At 46.7% G+C, this 12,259-nt stretch overlaps 1 protein-coding gene across 26 annotated transcripts in view; it reads left to right on the top strand.

The window, feature by feature from the left end:
* The first annotated feature begins 232 nt into the window (after positions 1–232).
* LOC125465462 (netrin-G2-like) overlaps positions 233–12,259 on the top strand; it is a 105,128-nt gene continuing 93,101 nt past the window's right edge. For 20 of the 26 annotated variants that reach the window (XM_048559034.2, XM_048559037.2, XM_059638157.1 and 17 more), the window contains exons 1-2: positions 238–482; positions 779–1,352. In XM_048559034.2, coding sequence (XP_048414991.1) covers positions 1,125–1,352 — 228 coding nt within the window. In that variant the 5' untranslated portion in view covers positions 238–482; positions 779–1,124. Of the gene's footprint in view, positions 483–646; positions 664–778; positions 1,353–2,696; positions 2,777–12,259 lie in introns of those variants that run through there. The other 6 variants (XM_048559042.2, XM_048559041.2, XM_059638164.1 and 3 more) reach the window with 5 other exon arrangements.

Genomic DNA, 12,259 nt, shown 5'->3' with positions numbered 1-12,259 from the left:
CCCTTCCCCATCCCATGTGGGTGGCCCACCCCTGCTCTCTCTCTCCTCCCTCCCAGCTGGCATGAAGCTGCCTGAAATAAATTGACAATGAATCGTTGGCGTCCTTCAAATCGGTAAAGACAGAAAAGAGAGAGGATTCTCAGGAGGTGAACTCAGGAGACCTGTACCTTTAAGAGTGCATGGGAGCCCTGTGCTTCGCCTTTAAGCTGATTGGGGAAAGCGGTGCCTGAGACTATGCAGGAGGAAGTTGCGCAGACTTGAGGCAGTTCTGACATAAAAGCACAGATTGTGATTGAAAGTGATGTTAAAAAGGATTTAGCCTCCGCATTAAGTTGGACCAGAGCATTAACCCAAAGTCCTGGCCATCTGCCCTTGAAGGTGCGAGTGGGGGGAGGTCAGAAACAGGGAAAGCCTTCAAGGCAAAACACACACAGGCTGCCGCAAGCGTTAGTTTCAGAATCCGGATCGCATCTTGGCTGCAGGTTTGTTCTCTCTGTTAGTCATTCTCGCAGTGTTTCTGTGACCCCCAAGCCGTCATCCTCCCCGCAGTAAATTTCTGTGTGTGTGTCTGTTTGTGTGGGAGGTGGGGAGGGGTGGGTTTCTGTTTTGTGGGTGGGGTGTAGTGTTGCTGGGTAAACCTCTGGGAGATGGCAGTAACGGGAGGTGGGTGGGGTGGGTGTGAGAGCGCGCTGGAGTCGCTTTGCTTGTGGGTGATCTTTGCGTTTTGTATGTTCTCTGGTCATTTCAATTACCTCCTTTTTATCTCCGTTTCCATCAGCTCTTGGTCATGATAAAGCCCCCAGTGTGGAGAGGACGGGACAGCGGGAAGAGATCGGATACCTCGCCGCAGAGCCCCGGTTGGATTTAGGAGGATTTCGAGCGGTCGGTTTGAAGTTGAGGCGAGTGAGTGAGACACAGAGAGAGAGAGAGAGAGAGAGAAAGAGTCGGACAGAGGGAGGGAACTGAGTGCCCGTGGCCGGACAGGAGCCATGGAGCTGCTGGGATGGTCCGCTGCCCGGCTCAGGTGCCAGCTGTGCCCATGCTGAGTGCGGCGCCGTGCCCGCTGCGCCCCCGCCAGCCGCCCGCCCCGGGGCTGTGTGTGTGTGCGCTCCGCCCGGGGCACCATGCGCTCCGGCCCAATGCTGCAACTCGCCGCCCTAGTCTACTCGTTGCTGCCGGCCCGGAGCCAGTACGACAGCTGCAAGTCGCTGGTGAACACCGATGAGGCCGGCCCTTCCTGGGAGTTTTACGCCTGTCAACCCCGAGCCATGGCCATGAAGCGGTACCTGAGGGTGAAGGTGGAGCCTCCAGGGGTGACCTGCGGAAACCCTCCGGAGCGGTTCTGTGCGCTGGTAAGGAGAGCCACGGGGAGGCGCTGCCGCTCGCTCCGCCAACAAAACCCGAGCCGTCACCTCACGAATCCGACCCAGGGGCGAAACTTCCACCCGGATAGCTGTGTCAGTAACTGTGGAGGTTTCAGCTCGACCCGGTCAGGATCAGAAACAGGGACAGCAGGGAAGTTCACTCAGCAAGGATCAGACACTCAACCGGGACGTGTGTCGGGGTGGGGGTGGCGGGGAGAGAGAATCTGGGGAAGGGGAGGGAGGAATATAGACAGAGAGCGGGAGACGAGGAGAGAGACAGAGACGAGAGAGAGGGAGTCGGGGAGAGAAAGGGGAGATAGGGACGGGGGGAAGCAAAAAGAGGACGGGGGGAGCGAGAGACAGAGGGCGAGCCTTGTTGACTGACCTGCCGGTTCCTTCACCAGGTGGGGAGTGCGGGAGTCAATAAATGTGGAGCTGGAAAAGCAGAGCAGGTCAGGCAGCATCCGAAGAGCAAGGAGGTCCTGAAGAAGGGTCCCGACCCGAAACGATGCTGTCTGCCCTGCGATAACAAGGCGTGCAGCTGGATGAACACAGCACGCCAAGCACCATCAGAGGAGCAGGAAGGCTGACCTTTCGGGTCGGGACCTTGCTGTGCTCTTCCAGTTCCACATTTCTTTTTGACTCTCTCTTCCAGCATCTGCAGTCCGTACTATCTCCAGGGAGAATTGGGGGGCGGGGGGGGGGGGGGGGGCGGAGGGATGCAGTTTGTAAGAGAGCAATTCGGGATATTTCGGTGTCCTGCCGCCGCGCAGCGAGCTTCCACTTCATCTATAATTTTTAATTTTTATTTCTCTGTCGGCGCATTTTCTCTTCGGATTCCAGCAACTTAAAAGTTGTTTTTAAAAAATTACACTTAGAAAAGGCAACTCCAGAGAAACTACACACACACACACACACACACACACACACACACACACACACAGGGATTAGAAAGCCCCTGAGAGGAGCTCAAGCTTCGCTGAGCCGACCCCGACAGAACATTACTAACACTATCTCTGCTCAAGCTTCCTACACTCCGGACAGCTGTGGGTTTTACTAAACTGGGACACACTTAGTTGCCCAGCCGAAATGAATGAATAAATGCACTTTGCAACATTAATAATTCAGTTACGGGCGAGTGTCGCTGGTTTGGGTTAATACAGCCTGGACTAATAGGCAGGCAGTTATTCAGAATGGATTTGGAGAGACTAATGCATTTCACTGGCGCTGTAGTTACACCATAAGCACTGTGTCCCGGATTAAAGACATAGCAGATTGTTAAAATCCCCGAATGTTATTTTTGATTTAATATATTCTGATTTAGATAATGACCGTCGCGCACTGTAATGCCAGGCGATGGGAGGGAAATGGAAACATTTGGACTAAAGCCGTGTGCTCGGATCCAGGGGCAGGTCAGGCAGCACTGCAGCTGAACTTTGCTTTGACAGTCTCAAAGAGACGGTAGAGGTGGGAGCGGTGAACATGAACTAAACCTTCTGATAAAATTCCTCAAAAATGGAATTCCTGACATCCCTCTCGGACTCACCCTTTTTGATCGAGGCCCCCGTTTTTAACCGACGGGGTAACGGCACTCATTTTGGTTCCATTTCAATTCAAAGCCCACTCTCCCCCGCTGCTTGTCTGGTTCAAACCATGCATCGATTGGATGTAACTGGAGGGAAACTCTCACACTGACATTACATTTGAGACGGTGTAAGCTGGGTAAAGTGTGACCAGCGTCCAGGTGCCATTTATCGGTCTCGCTGAGCTACCCAAATCGCCCAACAGTCACCAAACGTACTACTTTTCGTTGTTGTTGCGGTAAGAGCCCTGTTGAAGCACAGGTCTCTGGAGAATCAGGGACCGCACCCGCTGGGTGTAAAATTACGGAACTGAAAACTGGAAAGATTTTTTTTCAACTCCTCAAGCTAACATCGATCCTGCAAACAGGATTGGTGTCAGATTAATGCTGAATTTGGAGGATGGGTATAATGTGGCCGACACGGGGTCAAGATTAAACCGATTTTAATGCATTGTGTCTCCCACCCTGCTGGTCTCGCATTCATTAAGCCCCTCAGCGCGCTGATTGTAAGGGCCCCTCTGTTAAAATTCTAACGATGATGATTGTAATAATTCTCGTGATGTTTCGGAAGCTCAAGGAAGTAGTATCGGGATAGAAAAAACTCGGCTTTTAGACAGCCTGATAGAGAGGGAGCTGTAGCTTTAAGCCATTTGATGCGGTCGGTGGGGGACTGACTCTGAATGTTAGCCTGTCTCAGGAGGCGCCTGGAGGATACGGATTTGAAACTTTGTTTTGTTTGTTGATGGCTAGCCGCTTGGCCATAAACAGATAACCTGAGGAAGCATGGATTAACTCACGCAGTCAGGATGAAATATAAACTCCTGCAAATCGGCGAAATAAACCCCAGCCCCTCCAAAAGCAAAAAAGAGTGGATCGGTACATAGTGCCAAATTGTAGTTTAATTTTACAGATGTCGCCGGGTTAAATTCTTGTTTCTTTCCCCCCCGCACACACGAGCTCCCACCAGATCGGTGCAAATTACAGGAACTAACGTGTAAAGTAGTGGTTACATTTCAATAATTTGGGAGCCGGGACGCAATGTTCCCGATGGGTGGGGAATAAGAAACTGGTCCCCAGCCCCAGCTACGTGTTCACGGTCAATGCTCAAGGGAAGGGAAGACATAAACACACATCTGTGTGTGTGTGTGTGTGTGTGTGTGTGTGTGTGTGTCTGTGTCTGTGTGTGTGTGCCTGTGTGTGTGTCTGTGTGTGTGTGTGTGTGTGTCTGTGTGTCCGTGTCTGTGTCTGTGTGTGTGTGTGTGTGTGTGTCTGTGTCTGTGTGTGTGTGTGTGTGTGTCTGTGTGTGTGTGTGTGTGTGTGTGTTTCTGTGTGAATTTGTTCTTTGTTTTGTCTCTGATTGAGTTATTTTCCGAGGGACGAGTGGAAGCCCTCAGACCTGACATCTGTCCTTGAGCCAGACTGGCTCAGGGCATCTCTAATTTCTTCCTCTTGCCTCACCCGCATCCTCATGGCCCAGGCGCCAGGAGTTGAACATCTCTCGAACTATTTCCCGTGTGAACTACGAAGTGATGCGAGGTTTTACAACCAGGCCGAACCGATCTTCGCAAATTCTAAATTTCTAAAACGTCTTTTAGCGTCTTTATAAGAATCAGGGTCAGCGGTTGTAGGTCTCCCGGGAATCTTTGTTCATTGATTTTGTCTGCTGAGTTATTTGTCAACTATTCGATGTTCTAAACTGTTTGGGAATGACCTGAGTGGTGAAAGGCACTATCCTACAGACCAATGCTATAAATAAACATGACATGATTCCGTAATCCCACACTGTTCGGTGAAAAAATAGATTCATTTTTATCAAACAAAGAACTTCTGCTGCTGGAAATCTGAAACAAAACCAGAAGCTCAGCAGGTCTGACAGAACGTTAACTCTGTTTCTCTCTTCACAGATGCAGCTAGACCTGCCGAGTTTTTCTAGCAATTTCTGCTTTTGTTTCAGATTTCCAGCTGCAGTAGCTCTTTGTTTGATAAAAATGAATCTTTTTCCCAGCAGTGTAGGGTTCAGAGGCGATCACGTGGATTGGACTGTCTGCCTGGAAACTCAGCACGTCTGGCAGAACGTTGACTCTGTTTCTCTCTCCAAAGATGCTGCCAGGCCTGCTGAGTTTCTCCAGCACTATCAGTTTTCCTTGCATTTTGATGAACTCTCGGAAATTTCGGCTGGGTACAATAGAATTCACAAGACTTGGGGCACAACAATGAAACCCCAAAGCTCCAGCCAACGGTTGGCACAAGGTTGCTCACCGTTCTGCTACAAATCCTGCTTCTGCAGGGTAAGGTACCCTTTCTGGCGTGCCCACAGTACCCGGTGGCACCGACTGAGGTCGCGAGAAACACAATCCCGCAGCCAACTCCCTATACTGACGAAGAAATGCACGTTGCGCCAGTCCGACCTGACCTAGTCCATGGGCAGGAGCATTTGCACAGAGTGAACGCCCTGTTACGGTCCAGGCGAGCCCAGCAAACGGGGATCTAGCACCGAGCTGGACTAACCCCTTTCCGTGCCTCATACTATCCCATTGGAGGAGGTGACCAGTTAGGGCAGAATCGCCGCAAGGTGCTCGCTCACGATTCAGTACTCTCAGGGCATCGGAAAATCCCGCCTATAGTGAGAGTTAGAGTGTGTGGGATTGTTCATTTTGGAGAGAATTGATCGGGGTGTTAAAACTCAATGAAATGGTCAAGGTCAGACAGTTGGTTCGCACAGAGACGGTCAGGCAGAATCCAGCCTCACATTTTATTATCTTGGAATCTCCAGCATCTGCAGTTCCCATTATCTCTGATAGCTTTTGTGCTCCTGAGATGCTGCTTGGCCTGCTGTGTTCATCCAGCCTCACATTTTATTATCTTCGAATCCGCCACTTTCTGTTTTTAGAGAGTTTGCTGCGGTTATTGGTAATACTCAGCGATGCTCGGTAGAAGGAGTTTAGGGGGCCTGTCACCTCGGCTTTAGGGGTGGGGCGGGGGCGCCGTTTGCCTCCTCATGTCCTTTCGTCGCCGCCGGTTCCAGTCTCGCCCCGCTTACCGCCCTACCCGGCAGATTGCTCGATAGGCGGTGAACGTCTGAAAATTCCGGCCGTTTAGCGCCTCTGACAAACAAATGAAATGGCCCCATTTGTACTCTGTGACTGAGAGGTTGTACTGCACAAGCTGTGTGTGAATGATAGAGGGAGTTACAGGGAGGGTAAAGGTGAGTTACACTGTGGGTGAGTTACAGGATAGGTGAAGGGTGAGAGACAGAGTGAGTTTCAGAGTGAGTAAAAGTTTGTGTGTGAGAATTATTTTCTAATTCATACAGAGGTTTTTTTTCTGTTTTTACAAAGTAATACATGGAAACTGGCTGTTGCTCAGAGGGGGAGACATGATGATCCTCACGGAATCGGTCAGGCTGACGACAGATGGGTCTGGGAAAGGTTTGTGTTTAGTATTAGACAGGATTTGAAGTGTCAATAAAACTCATTGATTTGAAGCACGTTGACTGGACCGTGAGCGGGAACAGCCCTGATTTGAGAGGGGAGGGGAAGTGGAGGCAGGATGGTGTGGTGGGTGGCCCATTGGGAAATTGAATTTGAAATGATCGCCCGTGTTGCGAACGGCGGAGGTGTTGATAGTATTGGAGCACTCCCCTCACTGTGAAACAGTTTCAATAGTTTCCCATGTTCCTCCCGACGGAAAATATATTTTCCCACCACTCCCTCTCTGAAACGAAATAGTCTGTCAACTTATGAAGAGCTGGGAAGGGGTTCTAAAGGGGCTGGGGATCTAGCAGCTCGAAGCAGCAACACAGCACAATGCGAGTGCCGGGGTCCTAATGTGTTTCCCACAACATTTCTGGTCAGTAATTGAAGGAGCGCCGACTGATTCTAGAGCATTGCTGGCTGTGATTTGCTTTAGCTTAAAGTCCAGAACACGGTGAAGGAGAGACACTCGAGCAAGTGTTCCCCTGTTCAGTCAGGGACTGATGTCCATTCTGGATTGTACCCGGGGATCAAACTAATCATACGCAGTTGGGACGAGATGTTAAGATGGTGAGAGGGGAACATAGCTGCCCACTGGTGAAGGTGCCGTTCTGATGCTGCATACCCTTTCTCAAAATGCAACCTTCCGGTTAGATGAGCCCTGGCCCTGCTCCTTTGGGGGACGCGCGACCAACCCCTCTCTCCTCCTGAGACCGACCATTCTGTCTCGCTCTCAATTTGCTCCCTCCGTCCTCTGTCCCGCCCGCTGCTAAACTCAGGGAATGATGTTAGGGAAGGGAAACTCAGACACGGTCCAGGTCGGCATCTGAATCCAGTTTGTCCCGATCTAACTTCCCAAGAAACAGCTACTATTTCCCGGTGGTTTTCCAGAGCTCCCTGTTAAATCTGAAGTCTCTCCGCTCGGAGAGGGGTGCGGGAAAGCACCCTACAGCTTGGGGCTAGCTCACAGAGAGGAGCATTTCTGCGGCTCCCTGTTGAATGGTGACCTTGGATTCAAACGACAGAATAGCAAAAAAAAACGATGAAATTTGAGTGTGAGGCGTTAGCAGCGCCTGAATTAGTAACTGGCTGTCCTGCTCAGGAGGCGCTTGCGGAATGTTTAATATTTAATCAAGGTGCGGAATCTCATTCCATAAAGGCACACGTACTGAGGGCAGGACAAGGAGAGTGGGAGACACAGACTTCCAGCCGAGAGAACCCATTTCAGTCAGAAATACTAATTTACTAGGGCTTATATTGTCTACGAAGTGCATTCACGTGGCGCCCTTTAAATCATAAAATTTTTGGTTAATTGTATACAATCGCTTTTGTATTTAATAACGAGATAGCTGGAAGTAAAGGACACAGTTAAGTTTTTACAAATCCAACAGCACTGAGGATGTTGGAAATCAGGGACAAAGCAGAAATTGTAGCGAAAATTCTGTATGCCTGGCAGAATCTCGGAGAGAAAGCAAAGTTAATGGGTCCTTCTTCAGAACTGTATGTTAACACAGTTCTGTATCCATTCGGATTGCCTGATATTTGAGCTGGAAGTGGAGAACTCGTTTAATTTTGTTACCAGAGACTCTTCAGACATGAGAAAGGTGGGCGGCAGCGCGAACAGTGTTCATAAACATTCCCGGGAATTCTGTGTGTGAGCAGGCCGTGCTTTTTGCGATCATTAAACCCAAATCCGTGTAACGTGCAGCTGCCTGGCGTTAACCTTCGATTCCCCATCACACTGTCTCCCGCCTCCGATGTCAATCTTCCCAAGAGTCCAGAACCATCGAGATTTATACTGTGGGGGTGGAGGAACACAGCAGGCCAGGCAGCATCAGAGGAGCCGGAAATCTGCCGTTTCTGGTCGGCGCCCTTCTTCAGAAATGGGGGACGGGGGGGAGAGAGCTCTGAAATAAATAAAGGGAAGAGGGGCGGACTTGGGGTAAGATAGGTGCGATGGCGAAAGGTAGATGTGAGTGAGGTAGTGGGGATTGGTCAGTAGCGATGGTGGACCGGATAGGTGGGGAAGGAGATGGACAGACAGCTCTTGTTATCAGCATCTAGAATTACTCCTGGTTACGGTCAGGTTGCCCGCTTTCTGACCCATTCAGCACCGCAGCTCCTTTACGTCCAGTCATTTAGTAAAACTCAGCGAACTCAATATGTGAATGTGAATACTATTCCATAAATATTTAACCATATTGTATTCCCAACCCCCCTCCCCGAGCGAATGCACAGCGTTACAACAGACCATTGCGAACAGATTAGCAAAATCCACGAACCGATGATAACGTTGCTGAAGTTCCCCATATTCCCAAATCAAACTAAAATACTGCGGATGTTGGAAATCTGAAGTAAAAACCGAAAGTGCTGGAGAATCCCAGCAGATCTGGCAGCATCTGCCGAGAGAGACTCAGAGTTAGTTTCCCCAGCTCCTTCTGTTCTTATTCCCCCAAATTCTCTGCCCCAGGGAGTGATCTGCTGTAGCTCAGACAAAAACTGCCGATGCTGAAAATCAGAAAAAACAAACGTAGAAATTGTTGAGAAAACTCAGCAGGTTTGGCAACAGTCGTGTCTCCGTTTTCTCTCTCCACAAATGCTCCCAGACCTGTTGAGTTTCTCCAGCAATTTCTGGTTTCCTTGCAGTAACTCAACACCTTTGTTAGAACAACGACTTTAAAAGCATTGGGTTTTTTCTTATTAATTGGATTCAGCGGGTGTTCATTTAAACATATTCTCCAACAAATCCGTTGGAAGGAGATTTTTTTTAGGTTATTAATACGGCGAAACTCTGTATACAGTTTTATTTTACCGGATTTGTCATTTTCTCGGTACATCTCTAAAGACATTGTTCGGAGTTTTCCAACTTCATGTTATCTAACTCCCCCTTTTTTGTGATTTATTAGTGAGTGTCACTGGCTGGGCGAGCGTTTATTGCCTGTCTCCATCTGCCCGACAGGAGGCGATGGTGAGCTCTCTTCTTGAACCTCTGCAGCCCACTTGGTTCGATAAATCCCCAATGACAATGGGGAAGGAGTTTCTCAACGCACTATTCCAATTCAAGAGCCTTAGTTTCCCATTATTCCAGAGACAGCTTCAAAGTCTCAGTCATCACTGCTCAGGAACAAATTAAGAGTAGAAGTAGGCCATTCTGCCCATCTAACCTGATCCACCATTGGGTAAGATCATGGCTGATCAATGCAATGGTAACTACCCTCCCCTCTGACTTCCTTGTTGGTCAAGAATCCATGCCCCAACATTCAAACAAGGATCAGTTCCTCTTACATGGTAAATGCTACATTTCAAATGCCTGGCCCACTCCTCCTCATTTCCATCAGATTAATTAGTTTCATGGCCACATCCATGATTTCCTTCCAACTCGACCTAACCAATAAGTATGCCTTTTTTTTACAGTTGCAGGTTGTCTTACATCAACAATTGTTGATTTGATTTGATTTATTATTCTCACATGTACCGAATTGTGGTGAGAAATTTTGTTTTGCTTGCAGTGCAGGCAGACCGTGCCATATAAAGTGTAAAAGGGTAATAGGACCCAGCGAGGAATACAATGTTCCTGCTGTATAGAAGGTGCACAAACAGCAAGGTGAACATTAAATTTGAAATTTGAGAGGTCCATTCAGAAGAATAACAGCAGGGAAGAAGCTGTTCTTGAATCTGTTGGTATATGTTTTTAAGCTTTTGAATCTTCTGCCCAATGGAAGAGGGATTGTAACAGGGGTGGGAGGGCTCTTTGATTATGGTGGCTGCCTTTCCAGGTTGTTCACCTTTTTACACCACTATGTATTCACTCGGCAGAACTCAGGCTTCACAGCAAACTACAAAGTATATAAAATGGTGCAAACAAGCTTGGGAGAAGAAGAGATTTTACTTGACAGATAGTTAGTATGTTGTGTGGTAAAAATGAGACAATGTTCCTCTACATAAATATCTTTTCATATTTTCTTCAAATCAATATGCTATTTTTGTACTTTGAATCCTTCCACATACTTTCAGATTTAGGATTTTTTTAATGAGCCTAAAATGATGTTAAAAATGCATCCTGCATACCATTTCTAAACTTCAAAGTTGTCAGATCTAAGAGAGTAACTTATGCTAATCATTGCTCTGTCAACTTCCCAAGAGAATTTCCATTTTGTTTGAAGTCCATTGTAAAAAAAATTGTCTTCATTTTTGTTTGTATCCAGTTAAAATATCCATAATTTGCTGTAGCACATTTGTAAACTGAAATCAAAAATTTCCAATCCAAAGTGTAAATGTTGAGAGGAACTCTTGAAATATTTGACTTGCAAATGGGAAATACTAATGACACAAATAGAGAATTGCAGAAATAATGGCAGTAGTACAAATCTATCATCGATGTGTCACAAAAACCTCAGCTTCTCTCTTTTTTAATAAAACCATAATTCCTGTGACCATCAAGTGATTCCAGCATCTGTTACCCTCCTAATATACCTGCCAAATTTACTTTTCCTAATATGCATGTATTCCATAATGTTTCAAATGCCATAATTAATCTGCAAAAACAGAACACCAGTAATAGCAATGGAAGGGAGGAAATAATTCAAAAATATAAAGGTAACAACAATTGGAAATTTCAAAAATAATCAGCGGCTATTATTTCATATCTATTCTCAACTATGGAATAAGTTGATTCTTTCAAGAATGCAGTCCCAAATTGTGCTAACCTTGCTTGTAGGTGCTTTGAATAAATGCAAATGCTACCTTTTTCAGTGTATTTCATGAATGCAAAACACAGCCAGTCCAGTTTAAATTACCCGCTATGATATTAGTAAGGATTTTCTCTGGGTTTTTGGAATTCCATCAGTTCATAATAGGATAAAACATCTCTACAGTGAAGTTTAGTTCTTCTGTTAACCACCCATTAATGGAATTGCTTCTCCAACTCTTCTTCACTCGCTACAGTCATGCTGATAGATTACCCTCCAGATGCAGTCCATTCATACTGAGGCCTACTCACCGCAAAATCATATTCATAAAAGAATAATGGCTTATGTGTTCAATAGATCGTAGCTGGAGTAGTTTTATACTATCAGGTTTCCTCTTAGTGTGTGACATTTAGGTAGAAAGTAATAAGTTGGTCTGTTGCCAATCCACAATAATGACTGCTGCCAAATGGGAATATAATATAAACTATCCTTACAAAGCATTCTCTGTTGCTAGCAATGTCAGTCAGGCTCCTGTTTAGAAGTATCAACCGATTTCTAGCCACAATTTGCAGCACGAGCTTTTCTTTTCATTTGACTAACAGTTCAATCAATTTAATTTTTGATATGCTGGGAATTAAGTGAAAATCATTTTTCCACTTGAATATATGCAAATAGTTCTTAGCGTTTTCACTCCTTATGTCACACTGAATTTCCACCACCTCACATTTTAACATGCACATTGTCTCCTCAACCGTAAGTATTGATGAAGTATGAAGTGTGTAAATTCCATGTGTTTGACATCATCTAAAGTATGATTGTAGCAAAGTTTCAGTTTGACCCCTCTGTCAGATCCCACAAGAATTTGCCTACATAATCTTGGTTCGCACTGTAGTATAACCAGAGATGCCATGATTGGGATGAAATGTTAAATAAGTGCAAAGTGCTGTTTAAAAAAAAAATTGGAAATGATTCCCTTCTCAGACAGACCTTCCTTTCATTGAGATGCTGTTAAATTTGCGCAGCCAGCTTACTAAGGAATAGGATGTTGGATTGTATGCAGAAAGTCAAAATTGTTTTACTAAATCATTGAAGGCTGATAGCAGCAGAGGTGCTTTCCAGAGCTGTACATACTGAGATCCATAACATACCGCG

This window comes from Stegostoma tigrinum, chromosome 29, assembly GCF_030684315.1.
Source record: "Stegostoma tigrinum isolate sSteTig4 chromosome 29, sSteTig4.hap1, whole genome shotgun sequence".
In the NCBI taxonomy this organism is placed as follows: domain Eukaryota; kingdom Metazoa; phylum Chordata; class Chondrichthyes; order Orectolobiformes; family Stegostomatidae; genus Stegostoma; species Stegostoma tigrinum.
Note: the sequence above shows the minus strand (reverse complement) of the source record. Positions and strands in the feature narration are given on the sequence as shown.